Raw genomic sequence first — 21,095 nt, forward strand, 5'->3', positions numbered from 1 at the left:
CCATGTTGATACAGCAGCAATCTGTACAAATGACATGTATGGCCGCACACATCTGCTCCTGCGAATCCAATCCGAGTACTTTTTAACTAGCGTAACGACTGTGTATTGGGAAAACTACTCTTGTGTGAAAAAAAAACCCGTACTTTGTAACTTACTGTATGTAACGACAATAACTATTAGTAGGAAGTTGCGTGGCAGCCTTACATTGCATTTTGTAGAAGACAGATTTTTTATTTTTATTTTATAAAAAGGGAAGAACGTTGATTGGCCAGCCTCTCACAGATCAATGTCAGCTCCATCATCCTTGTATTCAGCACCCGTAGTCTTAATGTGGAAGATCTGTCACCCAGTGGTTTAACTATTTATTACCTGGCTTGAGACATACTGCAGGCCATAATGCAATCTACAACTTGGAGGCCAAAAAAAGCGCGCTGAGAGCCACGATGTATGAGGACACATCTGTAAGTCTACTTACACACTGTGGCCCATACAACACCCAGAAAAACCAATTTCACAGAAAGATCGCTCAAGACATGGCTGGATAAATCAATCATTACACACGTAGGAACTTCGACTATCTGTATTTCCATTCCCAATGATCTTAAAATGTAGCATTTATAATCATGTGTACCTTGAAGACCATTCAAAATGGAAGTAATTTCTAATGGTTTTAGGGGACCTTGACCAGAGTTTTTACTTTCTGGAGAATCAAACGGTAATTCATTATCCAGGTCACAAGGCTGGAATAGAGGTCTTGAGAAAAGTCTGCATTGTTTGGGGCAATTCTCATCTTTTTCCACCTTAGATCTGTTGTTATCTGTATCCGTTTTATTCTGAAAAACATATGGAGAGAAATCCTTAATAAACTGAAAATTCTAGTACATCAGAGACTAAAAAAAAACCAATAAAACATGCAATTAGGACGTGTGGGGTCAGTCTGGTCCATTCCGACGGGGCCTTATTCAGCCTCGTTCCGATGGGTGATGGACTGCGCATGCGCAAGACCACTGTGGAACAGCCATGGTGATTTACAATTTTGCTGGGCCATTCGCATGGGGCAGCGCAGGTGGCGGGCCTGTGTCACCCACATGAATGCCCAGGGTTTTATGGGGGTCCCCATGAAATCGCTGGGAGTTCCCATGGGAATGCAGGCGGGAGGAGGTGTGCCGGGGGCTGGCAGCTGATGTCAGCCGCCCATCCAGTATTCGGCGGAATGGCCGCAAACATAAGTCAGTCAGTCTCCACTGACTTATATTTGCGTGGCCTGAAGAAATCATTCGACGGTCAGAGACCATCGAATGATTTCTCTGCCAGAGGGAAATGCGAGGGGATGTGCCTTAGTCACACATGCCCTCACATAATTGCGAGGGGATACGGTGGGGAGTGCCCTCTGAGACTCTGTAAGCTTCGCAGCTTACCGAGTCAACCAGAATCGGGACCTTTATGTGCAAAGTAATATACAATGTACATGTGAAAAGTGATCTAAAAAAATGAACCTTATTACAGTAGCATATTTGGATTCTGAAAACAAAAACAAAAAAACCCACAATAGTATTCCAGCTTAGCAATCACTAATGATCGAGCAGAAGAAATGTATTTGTGTTGCTACTAGAACTTTCCCTTGAAATCTAGGCTTTAACATCACCTGTAAAGCAAATGAGTTGTATTATCTCATGTGTACTTACTGTAGGAAGCCACTGGTCATTATAGGTGAGTGCTGAGTCCCTACCATAGAATAGTTGCATTCTTTTTAAGGCCCTTATTCAGATTTGACCAAAGTACAAATTTGTTCTCAAAATGGGCAAAACCATGTGCACAGCATTGGGGGGGTTCAGGTTTAACATGTAGAAAGAAAGTTTGAATTGAGTGAGTTATTTGGTTTCTGTGCAGGGTAAATACTGGCTGCATTATTTTTACACTGCAATTTACATTTTAGTTTCAACACACCCCACCCAAATGTAACTCTCTCTGCACATGTTACATCTGCCCCACCTGCAGTGCACATGGTTTTGCCCATTTTCTAAACATATTTGTACTGCGATCAGATCTGAATAAGGGCCTAAATATTGTCAAGGGAATGAACATTATTGATTCACAATTATATAGTGTTCCCACTAGGCTGTTTTAGCGGGGCGCTGCGCCCTGCCCGATTTTTAAAGGGCAAAATGCGCCCTGCCCCTCTGGCAGCGCCCCGCTAAAACAGCCTGTCTCCTCCTACTCTTAGCGTGATAACAGGGAAGTCCGGCACCGCAGTATATAGCGGTGCCCGGCGCTTCCCTGGCAGCGGAGAGCCTTCGGTGCGGCCAGGCCAGCCCCTTTCAATGACTATGCTGGCCGGGCATTTTCTTGATGACGACGGCCGGGCCCGCCCATTTTCGTCACGACGCGGCCCGGGCACGCACCCTTTTGTGATGTTGGCGGCCCGGGACCGCCCAGAAAGTGACGTCGGCGGTCCCGGTCCGCCCCCTTGACGATGCCCCCGTGCAGCGGCGCCCTGCCTGCCCCGGTTCGTAGAAGGAACACTATTATACATTTTTGTTTAAGTCCCACAAATATACACTTAACATACAATTAAAACAATACCTTAATTTTTCTTCTGTGTTTTATTTTTGGTACACTTTTATCGGCTGGTCTGATGATTTTATCAGTTTTCATAAACTCATCATATCTAAAAAAAAAAAAAAAGAAAAAAAAAAGAAAAAGATATATATATATATATATATATATATATATATAAATAAAATATAAATCAGAAAATAATCAGAATAGACATTCCAAAGTACTTTTTTACAGACATAATGTTGTGTAAATTTAAGCATGCTGCAGGACTGGACAAACATCAATAATACAGAAAAAAGGCAAAGACATTGCCTCCCAAAAAACATTGAAAAAAAAAAATATTGCTGCTCAGAGAAAGTCTGGGGAGGGGATCATGGATACCCTTCCTGGGTCTCTCAGAAGAGCTGTCAAGCTTGAAACAAGAGAAGGATAAAGTTCTCCTAATTGAAAAAAATAAATAAAAAATATAATAATAATAATTATATATATATATATATATATATATATATATATATATATATATATGAAGTGTACGTGTTGTAATGTACGGTACTTCCTGATGAAATTCTTCTTAATGAAATGTTGAAGTTTACACCTTGCTGTAGTTTGTGTGATTTATTTGCACCACGAGTGCCGCATTCTCTCTACTGTCTTGATACCCTTGGGCTATGCTGGCACCGGGCCAAGTTAAACATTGTGTGAGTGCCGGGTCTCTTGGACTGTGTATATGTATGTATGTATGTATGTATGTATGTATATATATGCCCCATAAAATATAGAGCCCTGGACTAACAGCAATATCCTTGACAAAGAGGCCGTAGAGCCTAGAAATGCGTTGGAGAAGAGGGGGAAGCATTCAGAGTCACACAGTGTACGCGGCGGAGGCCCGCACCCGAACTTCCAGTCGCGAGGAAAACAAGCCACACTGGACGAAGAGTAACGAGCAGCAACTAGACCATCAGCATACTGACTGGAAACTAGGTAGGAGTAGGATCAGCTAGCCAGTCTCTCCAAAAGCTACAATGCTGCCAGACACCTCCACAAATACTATCCATAACGGGCTATCAATATTGGACATTGGGCACCCCTCACATGCTCAACTAAGAGCTGTAAACATTAGCTGCAATTAGTGGTATATTTTTATTATTATTTATTTTAAATTATTTTTTATTTTATTTATTATTATCTAAAGCAGGCATATGTAAGGCTTGCACATTGTCAAAGTAATGCAAGCGCTCAATTTTTATACTTTCGCCAAGCAGTTATTTCCAAACTGAACAGCTAATAAGCGCAATCCACTTTTTTTTCTATTATATTGTGTAATCAGCAGCACCTGGGATTTCTTGATATAAGGGTTTCCAGGGCAGAGTCACCTTGCTCTTGATGGTGGAATAGCTGCCCAAGCGATAGGCTGGGGGTGTGTGGGTTATTGTAGGGTCCATTGGAGCCTTGGTAGAGCCTGCTATGCTGAGAGTATACTACTGCCTGTAATACTGACTGCATATGGATTTAACCTGCTATGCTGTGACCTGCTGTTCAAAATAAACAAAGTATTCACCCAAATCCACGTGTTTGTGATCCTTTCCACTATATATATATATATATATATATATATATATATATATATATATATATATATATATATATATATATATATATATATATATTATACATACATACACACACACACACACATATATACATACATACATACATACATACAAACACACATATATATATACACATATATACATACACACACACTGGTAATTCGTTTACTCTGTGGCCAAATAAAAATAAACATAGAAATTTGTGTTGCAGGATATGACATATACTTATGAACTTATAAAGTCTTCACAATTTACAGATAAACAAGTGCTTCTAGGCAATTTCGTATGAGGGAAAAAACATGATTACATGATTTTCAAGCTTTTTCCCAAGGTGGTGGATGTCCGATTTCCACTCTGATCACTTTTAAGCTATTTAAGTGCTATATAAAAGGCATAAATGTGCATATAAACATATTAGCATTCCAACAATTTTAAAGACGGACTCAATCTCCGTTCCCTCTCAAGATAACATTACAAAATGAAAAATCTCAACCAATATTTTATAAGAAAAGTGGAAATGTCACTATTAATGAACAAGGTGTGTATGTGGAAGGTAAGTATAGGGATGCCAATCCCGGGGCATTTTTTCAATCCCGGGAATCGGGATTGAAAAATGCTCAATCCCGGGATTCCCGGGATTGGCATCTCTAAGTTAGTTTAGGCCAAAAAACAATAAGATAAGAAGCCCAGTCCCAGTCCCCCCCCCCCGCTCCAGCCGCCCCGCACATTCATTTACTTTTCAGCGGCCGGGAGCAGGGCAGACAGGAGCAGCAGGCGTCGGCGGCGGTAGCAGCAGCAGCAGAGCCGACGACTGATGCTGCCAGGTCCGGTCCAGCGGGCGGCCGACGCTGCAAGGTCCGGTCCAGCGGGCGGGCAGCAGAGCGGGCGGCCGACGCTGTCCAGGTCAGAGATGATTCTGGAGCAGGTATGGGCAATCCGACCTGCGCAGCGTGATGGTCAGAGGTCACGCTGCGCAGGTCGGACTGCCCATACCAGCTCCAGACTGCAGTCTGGGGATCAGGAACTCCTGGGTAGCGTCTGAGCACTCGCTCAGACGCTGCCCTGCATTAGATATGCGCATCCAATCCCGGGATTCAAATCTCGGCGTTTTTTAGGCCAAATCCCGGGATCCCGCCGATCCCGATCCCGGGATTGGCCACCCTAGGTAAGTAGTAGAACGGCTGTTTAATGTGACTGCAGCAAGGATGTAGGAAGACATCTATATTTGATCTGTCAACTCTGCATATCTGTAATCCTGACACCCCCTCTATTACTAGTGTTTTTTGTACTGGTCAAATAAATTTAAAAAGCTAAATAATAGGTGGGAAAGCGGATAACCCATCCATGCTATAGGATGAGTAAATATTCTAGCTGCAGTCAGGAGGTGACACAATATAGTAAAATTGCTCACATGTTTCCATTACATTGAAGTTGGGCTAACAAAAGGTTGACTTAACAATATAATGTGTATTTTTATTTTAAAAAGTCTGAATATATGTCTGTTTAGCACCACACCAGAATATTAGGATAAGCTGCTGACTTAATACCACTGCTTTGAAGGTTCAACAAAATCTCACAATAAAAAACAAACAATCACGTTCTTACCTCGATGTGTTTTGGATAATTGGGCTGCAGAGAGAAGATTCCATTTCACATCTGGGAAGCGAGACAAAAATACAAGTTTTATAGTCCAAACAACTGAGAAAGGAAGTATAGGTCTTAATCCAAACAATATTGGACTGCAACGGACTGCATGGAAAAAATAATTGTGACAGGGTGAGTTCCCTAAACAGTAAGATGGGTACAGGATCCAAGAGATCCACAGGGATACAGGGGAACCCACAGTGCATTGTTGTACTTGATATGGTACATCATACACAAGCTATCAGTATTTACTATAAATATAAAAAAGAAATAAATCTCTATCTATATAGCAGGTAGTCCAAGATGACACTCAGTAGCAATGTATAAAAGTGTGGTACAGGATTCAAACATAAGATGAATACACACACTTACCTCCCTTGGTGAGGGGAAGAAGAGAACCAGCACTCACAGTTTAAACACGCATAAAGTTTGTATTAGAAGAACAGACAGGCATACAGCGGCTGACCCGACAGCCGTTTCAACTGGCAATAGTCCAGTTTTCGTCAGGGTTGCCCATAGGGGATACGGTCATTAGGTCTACACCAACTAGGTCGACAAGCATTGGGTCGACAGGCAGCAAGGTCAACATGGGTTTAGGTCGACATGGGTCAATGTCGACAGGTCATTATGTCGACATGGGTTAGGTCGACATGGGGTTTTTCACTTTTTTGAGCAGACAGGCGGTATTTCATGCCCTACCATCCACTAGAGCATGGTGGGAGAATAAAATAGTGTGCCCGAAGCATCGCGAGCGATGCACTTAAAACTGTGTCCATGTTGACTGTGTCGACATTCGGGTGAAAAAAAACTTAGTGAAATACCCCATGTCGACCTTTTGACTGTCGACCTTGCCCATGTCAACCTGTGTACAGTCTCCTTCCAGCCAAGCGCGTCCCGCTGCAGGGGTCCCAGTAAGCAGCCACATCACAATGACAGGGGAGTGATCACGGGGGTTGCAGCTCGGTGACAGGCGAGCCGTGGGTTGGCCATCCCTGGTATATAACATGCAGCACCCAGCACTGTGTCTTTGGCTTATTGAAAGTGTAGCTTGTGACCGAATACACTGGGGGAAGGAATAATGGCAGCATAGTTCTGCTTCATAGAATGCACACATGGTACCCTTGAGGTACTGCACTGACTCAATATGGCTGTATGAGTTAGTGAACTGATCATGGATCTGTATGAATAAGTGAACGACTGAACTAATCGCAGGACTCATGAGTCATTACATTGTAGTTAAATCAGCTCTGCATAGTCCACACCATGTCTGAGCTCAGCACTGCCACCTATGGCAGCTGCGATGTACTGACTCCTAAATATTGCACGAGAGCTGAATAATAGGGTTGCTGCAGAAGCACCTACACACCTAGCAGAAGATCTAGCAAAGCAGTATGCTCAGGACCCAGTGACAGAAGCAGCAGCAAGTGTATGGACATCTGGACTAAATGGATAGCGATAGTATCACAAAAAGGTTAGTAACATTTTCCCTCAGACACACGGATTTTGGGTAGGCAGTGCAGATGTTTTTTTTTTTTTTTTTTTTTTTATTAGATCTGTATTTGCTGGGCTGTGTTGTATTTTTAACTTTACAACATTAGATTCAGGAAGTAAAGATCCAGGGAGTGAGCCTAATGGAGCTGCTGGGCTCTGTCTGTGTCCGTATGCTGCTTAACTTCCTAGAGAACTAATTTAATCTCTGCCAGTGCTGTGAACAAATTAGTTCACTTTAAGGATTAGCTAATTTCGAATTTATCATTCATGAACTACCTGTCACTATCAATATGGGTAACTTAGGGAAAATTTCCCATCCTTTTTTTTCTAACTACCCACTCTACAGTCTCCTTTCTTTTACTTTGGTCAATTTATGAAAATGAGGCACTACTATTTATTTGTTTAAGAGGTATTACTATTGCATGTGGACATTGAGGGGTAGATGTATGAAACCAAGATAAGGGAGAAGTGAGCAAGAGAAGAAGTGGCCCATGGCATCCAATAAGCACTGAACTAACATCTAGAATTTGCATAATGTAAAATTATTCAGATCAGTGGATTGGCTCTCTTCTTCTCCCTTATATTTACCCCTGAGCGGGTAACTAGCCCCAGTCCCGAAGAGCACTAAGTCCGTAATCAGAGCCAGTCCTGATGAGCATTGTGTGCATAATCACCGCCGGTCCTGAAGGGCATTGTGTCAGTAATCGGGGGTATTCCTGAAGGGCATGGTGTGCGTAAGTGACTCTACTCCTCTGGGCATCATGTATGTAAACAGCACTGTTCCTGTGGGTATTGTCTGCATAATCAGGACTACTACTTTGTGCATTGTGTGTATTTGTGTGTGTGTGTAAGGGGCACTACTGCTATGGACATTACATGTGCATGCAGCACTAATACTATTGGCATTATGTGCGACTATTGTGTGACAATGTGAATAAAGGGCACTACTATGTGCTGTAATGTGAATTAAATTGTGCTTATGTGTGCATTACAACTACCGTGCAGTTATTTGGATCTGGCTTCTGTTGTATGGCCACCACCCTTCCTTGGAGTACACTCTTTTTTTTTTAATAGCATGCGCTGTCCCTCTACAATATTTATAGTTCGCAGAGAGGCATTGAACTCCCTACTACCGGATCTGGCAGCATCCATCAGCAGTAGCAAATAAATAAAACCAGTCTGCTTCATGGGGTATAATAATACTAAGGATCTACCTAGGCTGTCATATGATGCTGCTCACAGACAAAAAGAACATAAGGTCCAAGGTGATTTTCCAGTTAAATTATATGACTTCACTTTGCCCACAAATCCTCCTTAATGCTGGTATTTTGCTGATATGGGAACCCCACTTATAATGAATCCAGAAGCTCTTAGACCTTTGCTGGTCATCTTGCATGAATATGTACACCGACTAGTAACATTCAGTGATATTTATTATCCTTTATTTATATGGTTCCACAAGGGTTCTGCAGTACCTAACAAAGTACATAAGCAAGCAGACAATATGACAATGTACAAAAAGTACATGGTATTTATACACTGATATCTATCTATCTATCTAGCTAGCTAGCTAGCTAGTGTCCGTTTGTGAGTCTCGGAAAAAAACTCTGCCGTCTGTTGAAAGTGAGTGAAACTACATCTTTCTCTCTCACGTGCACAAACACAGAGGCAATCACAAAGTAGAAGACTAGTTTTCGAAGAATTTGCTTCAAGCAGGCTTACAAGTTATCCTGTATTCTGTTCTTTTTTTTTTAAATTCAATACTTTTTATTTGGTTTTCAATGCAATTTACATTATACATAACAATTAAACAATGAAATGAAGATAAAAAGGAAAATAAAAGAAGGACATATGAGGACAACATAATTCACAGCAAATGATGGTGGAGTACATTCCATTCCAGAATATCAACATCACAAGAGCATGTGGAAGCGACACAATTTGGTGTTAGAGTTGTTACAAATATTCATGTGGACGGGTAGAGTGATCTGATATATCCTATATTCAAAATCTAGCATTGTCGACTGTACCCCATATATATATATGAATATAATATAATAGAATAAAATAAAAGCGAGAAAAACTAAAAAGTTCCTCGAGCCTGTGAGTCTACTTTCCTGGTGTGCATGGTAAGAGTGGTGCATCCCGGTACAGGTTTTCCATCCCCTCTTTTCTCTTACATGTATAATCGGACCGTGATTTAACCTAAATTATATATGTATTAAGGTTTAAACATTTGGTTGCATGAGGAGTGAGTCCAGCCATGGGTCCCATATTTTATGGTACTTTCCCACAGATGCTCTAGATGTGTACACAAATTTTTCATGTCTGGCCACTGAGTTGGTTAGAGAGAGCCACTCCCTTTGCGTAGGGCCCTCTGGGGCCATCCATTTTCTAGCTACGCACACCTTAGCCAGAGTACATAGATTGACCGCATATCTCATCATATTTTTGTCAATACTATCCACATCCATAAACGATAAAATACAAAACCTTGGGGTGAAGATGTCACGGGGTATGCCTGTGGAGACCATTGATGTAATGACGTCTTGCCAAAAGGCTGAGATTATTGGGCAGCTCCACAACAAGTGCCAGAACGAGCCCTCATGTGACCTGCATTTAGGACACATAGAGTCGCTTCTACCTCCCATTTTGCATAGCCTAGTGGGGGTTAGGTATACCCTATGTAAAATGTACAACTGGATCTGCTGGTATCTAGATGAGGTGGTTGCTATGCGTGGGCTCCCCAGGGCCGACCCCCAATCCTCCTCTGATATCTGGCCAACTTCCAGTTCCCACTTAGCCTTAAGAAGAGGCAGACCGGGAGCATGTTGTGCTGTCAGGATGGCTGCGTAGAACCTGGAGACCGCCCGTGGGGACCCACCAGATCCCAGTAGACTCTTAACTGGTGAGGCCTTTAGTTCTGGGGGGCTTGTAGGGAATTGTGCCTGGCACGCGTGGCGAAGCTGGAGGTAGCGGTAGAAGTGCATATTGGGCACCTGGTATTCGTCCCTTAGCTGCTGGAATGATTTAAGTGTCTTATCTACATATATTTGGCCAATTGTAGTGATGCCCCAAGTAGCCCAGACCTCACGGAGTTGAAGCCCCAGCAGTTCGGGGAGTGCCCTGGTGCCATCAAGGGGGGTGTCTGGGTCAAGGCCAGTAGCTGAAAGTAAGCGGCTAGACTGCCGCCAAATCATAATCGCTTGTTTAAACAGTGGCATGTCTATCAGCTTGACATTATCACTTAATAAGACATGTAGTGGGGTCAGTCCGGGCAGTCTTTGTGTGACAAGCAGCGAGGGGAGCTCATCTATCAAGCCCTCTCCCAGCCAACTGATGAGATGCGCCAACTGCGCCGCAAGGTAGTATAGCCGGAAAGAGGGGACCGCCAAGCCCCCATCCTCCCGGGGCCGCATTAGTGTGTTTAGTTTAATACGGGCCCTCTTTCCAGCCCAGATAATGGATGAGAGTAGGCCATCTATTTTCTTAAATGTCTGAAGGGGTATATATGTCGGTGCATGTTGTAATGCGTATAAGAGCTTAGGTTGTGCCGTCATTTTGATAAGACTTATTCTTCCTGATACTGTCAAGGGCAGTTTGCCCCACACTGATATCCTGGATTTTAGGTATTCTAGCTGTGGCTGGATATTTAGGGGGATATACTGAGATGGGATATTGGATACATGAATCCCTAGGTATTTAAAGGAGTTTACCCATCTTAGTGGGAGCGTGATTGCGGGGGACTCCGGGACGTCTCCCAAGAACGGGAGCACACATGATTTGTCCCAGTTTATTTTAAGACCAGAGTATGTGCCATACCTGTCAATAACATCTAGAAGTGGGGGCATGGATGTGGCATAATCAGAGATAAATAATAAAATGTCGTCTGCATACAGCGCTATTTTTTCTTCGAGGTGACCCACCCTGAACCCCGCAATCACCGCAGAGTCGCGTATCAGGCAGGCCAGGGGTTCTATTGCGATGGCGAATAGGGTGGGTGACAGTGGGCAACCCTGCCGGGTTCCCCTACCTAGATCAAACGGAGATGACATGTACCCATTTACAGATACCCTGGCCCGCGGGGAGGCATAGAGTAAGCGCACCCATTGGATGAAGGTAGGACCAACACCCACCTTTGCCAGGGTGAGCCAAAGGAATTCCCACTCGATCGAGTCGAACGCCTTAGCAGCGTCCAACGAGACCACTATGGAAGTATCAGCGTCCCCGCGGGGATTCTGCAAATGTGTAAACAGTCTACGTAGGTTGATCATAGTTGACTTGCCCGGCATAAAGCCAGTCTGGTCAGGGTGTATAATCTTGGTGATCACGGTATTAAGGCGAAGTGACAGGATTTTGGCAAGGATTTTAATGTCTATGGGCAGGAGGGATATAGGCCTGTAAGACTCTACCGAGGATGGATTTTTGTCTGGTTTTAGGAGAACCACTATGGCAGCTTCCATCATAGATTGGGGCAGGGCACCGTGGGAGAACAAGTCATTGTACAGTTCTAATAAAATAGGGGCGTAAAAAGAAATATGCTTTTTGTACAAATCTATGGGAAGACCATCTAGTCCTGGTGCTTTGCCCGCGGGGAAGGCCCTAATGGCTACTTCCACCTCTTCCACTCTGAGTGGCATATCCAAGGTCTCCATATCTGCAGGGGTCAGGGTGGGCATAACAATTTGGTCCAAATAACGCTGTATGGCAGATGTGTCATGTGTCAGTTTGGAGCTATAGAGGTTTTGATAGTATTCTACAAACTGGGCGGCTATCTCATGGGTTTTAGTGTATAAAACTCCCTGTGGAGAGAGGATCTCACATATAGTGTTATTGGTTTTTTCTGTATCCGCTAGTCGGGCCAAGTAGCTACCAGGCCTATCTCCGAAAGCATACTGGGAATGTTTAGTATATAGTAACTTGTATTTGGCTTTGTCCCCGAGACACTCCAACCAAGCCTCCTGGGCCAAGAGCCATTCACGTCTAGAGGAGTCCAGGCCGTCCTCCAGGTGAGCAGCCTCAAGTTGGCGGCATGTATTCTCCAGCTCAATTTCTGTCTTTTTATAGGTTTTTTTAAGGGCTACTATTTTTTGAATCAGTGAGCCCCTAACATGGGATTTGAAGGCGTCCCATATTATTGTGACAGGGGCGGTGCCTTTATTTAGTTCTAAAAATTCTCTCCAGGCGGACACTAATTCTGTCCCCTCTCCCAAGCCCATCAACCAGAACTTATTCAATTTCCAAAACGATTGACCCCTATACCCACCCATCTGAACGTCCATAGTCAAAGGGGAGTGATCCGATATGCCTCTGGGTTCGTAAGTAATGGAGTGAATTTTGGGAAGAAGAGTCTGTGATACCAAGGCCAGGTCGATTCTAGAGAAAGAGGAGTGTGAGGGGGAGAAGCATGAGAACTGTTTGGTGGCAGGATTTTTATGACGCCAGGCGTCTACTAGCCCCATTCCCTCTGTCAGTAACCTGAATTGTCTATGACCAGCCCTCCCTGAGGTTCCTGATTGACGGTGAGTATCCAGAGTTGGATCTAATACATTATTATAATCGCCCACACTTATGATGGGTACATCCGGGAACTCAGCGACAAACTCTGCGGCCTGTTTGAGGACCTCCACTGAGTATGGAGGGGGGATGTATATAGCAAGCAGAAGCAGGGGGACGGAATGTATAGTGCAAAGGATTAGGACATACCTGCCCCATTTATCGGTCTTCACTCGCTCTAATTTAAAAGGGACATTCCTACGTATTAGAACTGCTACTCCCCTTGATGAGGGTGTATGGGAGGAGTGATAAAGCCAGCCTATCCATGGTTTTTTTAGGGACAGGACCTTGGTGCCAGTCAAGTGCGTCTCCATCAGACATATAAAGTCTGACTTGTATTTACGGATCTGATTGAACACCAGTGCACGCTTGACTTTGTCGTTGAGACCACGGACATTCCAGGATGTAATTTTAACTAAATTAGGAGCCATAACTTAGCTGAGATATACAACCTATAATAAACCCGCACATGAATAATTCTCCGCCATCCACCAGTGCGCGTAGCACAACGTAACTCCACCAGCTGTCTGTATATACAGTATTGTAAAGAAAGAGGGAGGGGAAAGGAGATAGAGAAGAAAAAAAAAGAAAGATAATAAAAAAAAAAGGGGGGTAGAGGTAAGTAGAAAAAAAAAGACAAAAACAAGCACATGATGCATTAAGAATACGTTGCATCCAACCCAACCACCCCCCACCCTGCATGTCTCCCGGAACTGCGACATACTTGGATCCCTAACTTAAACAAAACCCCCTTATGTGGGTAGGAGAGGCCTATCCACACTTTCTGTAGGTATTAACAATTTAAATTTAAACACAAACGAATAATGGTGGGCAAAGTATACAATGACTACCAGGAATAAGTAGCAAATACTGCCCGCTCATATTTATACATACGCTCCGCCGTCTTAGGATAGTTTCTGTTACGGCACAGGTGTAAGAGTCCCGAATCCCGTATTTAGCCAGATGTATACAGTCCCAGCAATAACTTGCCCATTAGGACATATAAGCGATGAATAGCCAGTAGGTTCAAGAATCGTCTAGCACAGCCCGCCTGGCCGGTCTTGCAGTGTCCAACCATGATGACGCTTCCCTCGGGGTAGCAAAGAATTTGGATTCTCCATCCACGATCACCTTCAGTCTCGATGGGAATAGCATAAAGTATGGCAAGTTGAGCTCCCTCAGCCGTCGTTTAACTTGTGCGTATTGAGCACGGCTCTTTTGCACCTCCACCGCGAAGTCTGGAAATATAGACACACGTTGGCCGTTCCATTTCAATGGACCTTTGGTGCGGTTGACTCTTAGAACAGTGTCTCTATCCCTGTAGTGAAGGAGCTTTGCAATTAGGGTGCGAGGAGGGGCCCCAGGCGGCAGGGGTCTTGTGGGCACCCGGTGTGCCCTCTCCACCGAGAAGAATGGGGAGAATGCATCCGCTCCGTAAGTGTCGCGCAACCACTTCTCAAGGAATCCTTCTGGATGTTGGCCCTCCTCTTTTTCCGGGAGGCCCACTATGCGGATATTGCACCTCCTCAACCTTCCATCCATATCCTGGAGCTTGGTCTGAATGGAAGTGACCTGGGACGAGAGTTCTGAGACCTTGTCTGTGAGAGGCGAGAGTTTGTCTTCTAGTGTGGACGTGCGAGTCTCCACTTCACCCACTCTTTCTCTGACCCTCTGCAGGTCATGATGTATGATGGATAGGTCTGCCTGCACCTGCCCTATTTTATCTGTCAGCCTTTGTTCACTAGAGGTCACGGCCTCCAGTACTCGTTGTAGGGCCTCTGTCGGGCTCTCAGGTGTCGGGTGTGTAGAGTTGCATGGGGATGAGGCCCGAGATGGGGGCCGGGAGGGCACATCAGAGTCGGGGGTCTCCACGGATGAGCGCGGGGTTCTAGCGAATCTTTCCAGCTGAGTAGCTGCAGAGCTGCGATTGTTCTTCCCCATATTGTTTGTAGATAGAAAATATGCTTTATAGGCGTAAGGGAGCAGTGCAGATTTGAGTACCTGTGGGCACAGCGTGTCAGGTCTGAGGAGAGGAGATAATGGTATTTGATGAGAGTTCTTAGTGTCCCAGCTCAGGGTCCTGTATTTCTGCAGGGGTTACCAGTAGGTGGTGTGCTGAGGATACAGTGAGGAAACACCACTAACATCAGATATGGCACCTTGGTATTATATAATGCTGTTTTGCAGGGTCAGTGGCCCGAAGCTGTGTCCCTTGCATTAACTGGGCGCCACTAGGATCTGGTATATACTTGTTGCTGGATATACAGGTGTTACCCCTCTCCTGGGGCTGTACCCTCTTGCAGGGAGGATAGTGTCAGCGTCCCCTTTGTCCCCCTAAGCTGTGTGAGCCTGCCACCACCTTCTCTATTACAGGCTGGGCTTGCTGGGGGTAGGGTATGTATGCTGGGTTGGTTGGTATGCTGGGCTGGTTGTGGTGGGCGAGCAGGTGTCTTTGCCCACGTTTTCTGTGTCACCTGCGCTCGTTGTGCACTGTTATGCAGTGCGCTGCCTGACCCCTCTCCTGGGGAAGATGGCGACGGCTTCCTCTCCCCTCACTCTCCCCACTCACTTGTTATTTGCCGCCCGGTGTTCTCCTCCGCGACCCTCTGTCGGGGCAGGGCTGGCTTGTAGCTTTGCGTGCGTGGCCAAGCGGGTGTTTTCAGCCGGGTACGCTGTCTCCGCCGTCCGCCCTCGCGTCCCGTTACAGCTCACGAGGCGCGCCGCAAGATGGCGCCCGGACTCACTGCTGCTGGCGTGGACGCTGGCTTGTAGGATGGCGTCTGCTGGTCGTAGCGGGTTCCCAAAGGTGCCAGAGGGGTGCTGTGAGGTTCCCCCACCCGTGTCTACAGGAATATGTCGGCGTTGAGCGCATGCAGGATCTTTCCCAGGATCTATGGAGCAGGAGCTGCTGCCAGGCACTACCGCTCACATACTCCGCGAAGCCACGCCCCCTGTATTCTGTTCTTTGTTGAAGATTGAGTATCCATTACCCAAAATGCTCAGGACCAGAAGTATTTTGGATAATGGATTATTTTGTATTTTGGAATATTTTTTTTATATCTTGAGGTATCTTGCAATTATGTTGTATTGTATAAAAACATCAAATACAAGAAATAAACAAAAATATTTTATTTGAGCATGAAACAAGGTTTCAAAACATTAAACAGTTGGTGCACTCTCTCAGACACTGAATTTGAATGCCAAGCAATAATTTACTTGCATAAATTTAGTGCGATACATATAATGTCCGCAGCAGTGGCAGTTATAGATGTTACTAATAGCGGCAGTTATAGATGTCCCCAGTAGTGCTTTTAGCAGGAAAAAAAATGACATTCTGGAAACAATGGTTTTCCAAATAAGTTGAAGAATTGATACCTGGATAATGGATTCTCAACCTGTATTATATGTAAGGCAGAAGTATATTTATTTCACAGAGCAATATATTTATTTGTTTCAAGGGGCAGTATATTTATTTCAGGAGCAGTGTAATGTGTCAATCTGATCTGCTCATGTAATATTGGATACTAAAAACAGGGCCACTAATGTGGCATAATATGAAATGGGGCACCGTAGTGTGGAATAACATCAACTGGGGACACTATGTTGCGAATCGGGGATACTGTTTTGCACAATAAGTACTTGCAGTGCTACAGTGTGACAGCATATAACTATAATGGTTTATATAATGAACTATGACACTACTATGGAGCACAATATTGACTAGGGCAATACTACGTTCCATAATTTTAAATTGAAGTGGAGAGGTCTCTGAAGAAGCATTGGGGCAATTGCTGCATCTGTTAGTGAACATGTGTGACCTGGGGTTCACACATAAGCAAGAGCTCAATGTTCAAAGGAGGGATCAGAATGGATCCTTCGTCACAAACCAGACCGCCTTCCCATAGGATGGAGCATGACATCAATAATGTAAACCATCTTTAGAATGGTTGTATATAGCTCTGCTGTGTAATGTAGCTGTGATTTCATTGTGTAGCTAGTACTGCAGTTCCTAGTTTTGTTTTTACTTTACACTCCAAGACCCACCCCTGAGTGACAAAAGATACACACATAGGAGATACACACCGCTTGGGTTAAATGTGACACGCCCCCTCAAATGGGTGCTGCACAGTTTATTAGAATGTGAGCTGTAATCTCTATGAAACTATTTTCAAAAGTAGACTAGTATGATTAGCCTGCACCCTTCCAAAGAACTTGGAATGCATTTCCAGTAGTTACAGAAGGAGCACCTCCCAGACAGTGCTGATGGTCGCCAGAATGCCCCCGCTGGCGAGATCCATAAATTCTGCTGACTTCTAGATGTAAAAACCCATACATACTGGGTAACTTTCAGCTTGAAAGCCGACCAGTGTCTACAGGCCAGCGATGAGCACATCCCACATCATTGCTGGCCCGGCCACTCATCTACTGGTATTACCAGCAGATGAGTGAGGGAGTGGACAGCTTTCCATAGCGTTCCTCTATGGAAAACCGTCCACCCCTGGGAAAAGCGCTAAAAATACTCAGTGTGTATGCACTGAGCATTTTTGAGCCCAGCAATTTTCCCTATAATCGTTATCCATACACACTGGGCAAAAACTGCCAGTGTGTATGGACCTTAACTGACAGCTACTGAATGTCACTGGATTTAATCTACCATGAACCTATAACATCAACACAATTTCACTACTCCAACACATCTAATAAATAACTTTTTATTTTATTTTTTTGTATGAATTAAACCGTAAGTTAACTTCACATAACTAGAATAGAACCTCTTCATCAGTTTATTTTAACACTAAAACATGTTTTATGTTCTTTCCCTCATCCTTACCTTACATGGCCTTTGAAGCCTAATGCATAGCTTTCAAACTTTTTCTCGTCTTCATTATCTTCCACCTTAACTCCAGAAGTTTTGTCATCAACTTCATTAATCTTCTTCAAGAAACAAACTCTAATATTAAAAAAAAAAAAATGCTGTCATATTTTCTAACAAAACTACAGACAATACACATTTTCTGCTGGGGTCATTGGAAAAGGATCCTTGAAAAATAACCCAGGTTTAGTGACCAAAGTATCTCGAAGGCTCGGACCCTGGTAAGGCTTCAGTGTTAATGTGTGACCTGGGTCATCTAACCCTAGTTACTTTTGACCCTTTCAAGTCGTCCAACATCTAGTCAGGCTCAAGAGCCCTAGCGCAAGTAGGAGATCCAATGGAGAACATAACCATCAATCAACATTCAATGTGGACCATTTTTAAATAAAAAATGAATAAATTACAATTAATTTAAACATTTAAAACAGACTGTTTGGGCAGTATTCAATGTAAAATATCGCCGTGTGCAGCAAATCCTGTTTAGAATTCGCTGCACACTCGCTGTGTTCCGGAGGGCTGGCTGCCACTTGCTCTCCCTGTATCCTGGGACCTCCCTGTATTCAATCTTAACCCCTGCAGAGGACGAGCGTCCGCTGCAGGGAGCCGTGGGACGGTGGCAGGCAGGGAGATGGAAGTCTCCCTGCCTGCCCCAGAACATATGTGGGGAGGAGGAGGGCTCCCAGGGACCCAGGCAGCACAGGCTGCCCCCCCCGGGAGAGCCAACAGGGGACCAGGTATTCACTGTACCCGATCGTGCATATGTAATGATCGGGTGCAGTGAATATATGAATATCTAATGAGCAACTCGGCTCCTGGCCCCCTGCTGGCTGCTCTGTGTAAAAAAAAAATGGTACTTGTTTCCTAGAACGGCCACAATCTTGTCCATCGTGTACCTTAAAGTTAAGGTACACGATGGACGCGATGGACCCGATTTCCTTTGAAATCAGGGCCATTTTGCCGGCAAAGGCAAAATCGGGACCATCGCGTCGGTCGCGGGCATTAACATGGCCCGCGACGCGATGGACGCGATTTTGCCATAGGCTTCAATGTTGAAATATTTTTAACATTGAATTCGGGAGCATCGCGTCGGTCTTGTGCCATTATAATGGCACAAGGTGAGATGGACTTGATTAAGTCCATTTTACATAGCAAACAATGTGAAATGGGCCAATATGAGTAAATGTGCGGGTGGAGAGAAGCATTTTTCAAACCCTGGACTATAAAAGTGTCCCATGATTGGATCCCTACATACAAAATGGTTGCTGGTAGTTTATTTGAGTGAATAAAATGGGGGAAATTTACTCAGCAGAAATGGCTACGAATAAGCCTATTCAGAACCATTTCTGGCTGTAAATTCATATTTTTAGAATTTACTGTGGCCGATAGAATATGAATAGAAAATTACCATTCAGGCAAATGTTGATTCCTAATTTACTAATTGCCCTTATGTAAAATACGCTCCGTAACCGACCTGAAAAAACTCCTAATTTTCCATGCATATTTGGCTTTAGCCTGCACAGATCAGTCAGATCCATGCAGGCTTCAATGTAAAAAAAAAAAAAAATATTGAAAATAAATAATTTTAAAAACCTGCGTGGAACGTTAAGAACAATTCAAGATGCTTGAACAGAAATGTTCATGTATGTTGTTTCTTAGATGCTCCTCAGCTTATTATATAAATTACCTATTTTTGTGTGGGTTTAATGCTATAGTTAAAACAAGCTTGTGACACCGTCTCCATAAATGAAAGAGGCAGCTAAATACAAATATGAAGTATTCTCCTATTCCTATCATTGTGTACTATTCAAAGAAATAAAAGCCATACTCTTCTTTTTTCTCGTCAATATGGTCCACTTTTTGATGAATTTCTCCTCCTTTCAGTTCATTGATGTGTTTCTCACCAATGTCCTCTTTTTCTTTTAGGTCTGTCTTGTTTTGACATGGAGCCAATATTTCCTTAACCTAGTGCATACAAAATACAGAATTAAAGAAAAAAAACAGAATGTACATATAGATATAGACAATGGAAGGAATTCAATTAGCTGCAGTAAATTTTTCTTTCCATTTTTTTTTTAAATTCATTAATGCACATTTTCCACCCAAAAAAATGTAGCTGTTGAGTAAATAAAAAAATAAAATAAAAAAAAGACAGTTTTTTTCTTGGCCACAAAAAAACAAGAAAAATAGCACCTATCGTGGATTTAGTTACATCTAGCCAGAAACAAAAATACCAGATAATATCCACCATCTGCTTCAACTGAATTACACCACAGGGCTGCAGCTAATTGAATTCCCCTGTGTATAAATATAATTTAATACAAATGCAAATAGAAGTTTATCACAAGGGAAATAATAGATTCAAACTACCTTGTGTGCCAGGTTGGTTGATTTAAGCTAAATGGAACTTAATAAGCAACTATGAAATACTTTACAAAATAAATGAATATGGAACTGTCAAAAGTAAGATGAAAAAGGAAAATGTATGTTCTTGATTCTGTAGTCTAAAAGTAGAATATAAATATACCTTTCAGTCTAGGTCCCTCAAATATCTAGGTGTTAACCTTGCAAGAGATAGCATTTTGTTGGATTTTAACTATGGCCCATTACTAAAGGCTTTTGAAGGCTTAACTAAAAAAAAAAAAAAAAAAAAGAGTAGATGCTCCATGAAGTCTCCTGGCTTGGTCATATTGCACAAGTGAAAACGGTCCTTTTACCTAAATTGATGTACCTCTTCCATACTATCCTTAGACAAATTCCTAGGCCCCATTGTAACCAGATTAATCAGATTCTTTCCTTCTTTCCTGATACATTTGGAAAACTGCTAAGCCTAGAATAGCTAGAAGTACTATTTTTCTTGTTATACATGCTGGAGGTGTAGCATTCCCTGATGATGAAAAATATCACTCAGCATGTATATCCAGTCAGGCTAGGGATTTTTTTTTTTACTTTTAACAGATGCTTTTTGGTTGCCTCCTAATTACGTCCCCAATCGATCTGGCCCAGGTACAGTGGTCCGTATGACTATCTCTATATAAATTAGTCTCTTCCACTGAGGAGATTGCTTTGCCTTGCTCAGAGCTGTCACTACCAGCTATTGCTTGTTTAATTCCTGATCTAAGATTTGATTCTTGGTCTGAACGAGGACTCTCCTTTCTTAAAGATGCTCCTTAGGGTGATAGTTTCTGCCCTTCAAACACAATATAACAAACCAAATCAAGATTCTTATACATATTTACAATTACAACATTGGTTGGGGAGCCATTTTTATTGTATGTTGAGTAAGCTATCTTTCCCCAGTATATCTTGCTTGTGTTTGTCTTCTATTAGAGGTGGCATCTTTTGTTGTTGCCAATATTTGTTAT

At 43.3% G+C, this 21,095-nt stretch overlaps 1 protein-coding gene across 2 annotated transcripts in view; it reads right to left on the bottom strand.

The window, feature by feature from the left end:
* ARID4B (AT-rich interaction domain 4B) overlaps window positions 1-21,095 on the bottom strand; it is a 167,224-nt gene that overhangs the window by 7,512 nt on the left and 138,617 nt on the right. For both annotated transcript variants that reach the window (XM_083176448.1, XM_083176447.1), the window contains exons 16-20: window positions 19,559-19,695; window positions 17,692-17,811; window positions 5,775-5,825; window positions 2,584-2,668; window positions 632-833 (exon numbers count right to left, since the gene is read on the bottom strand). In XM_083176448.1, coding sequence (XP_083032574.1) covers window positions 632-833; window positions 2,584-2,668; window positions 5,775-5,825; window positions 17,692-17,811; window positions 19,559-19,695 — 595 coding nt within the window. The remainder of the gene's footprint in view (window positions 1-631; window positions 834-2,583; window positions 2,669-5,774; window positions 5,826-17,691; window positions 17,812-19,558; window positions 19,696-21,095) is intronic.

The sequence above is a fragment of the Crinia signifera genome, chromosome 3 (assembly GCF_055691185.1).
Source record: "Crinia signifera chromosome 3, ASM5569118v1, whole genome shotgun sequence".
NCBI classification, from domain to species: domain Eukaryota; kingdom Metazoa; phylum Chordata; class Amphibia; order Anura; family Myobatrachidae; genus Crinia; species Crinia signifera.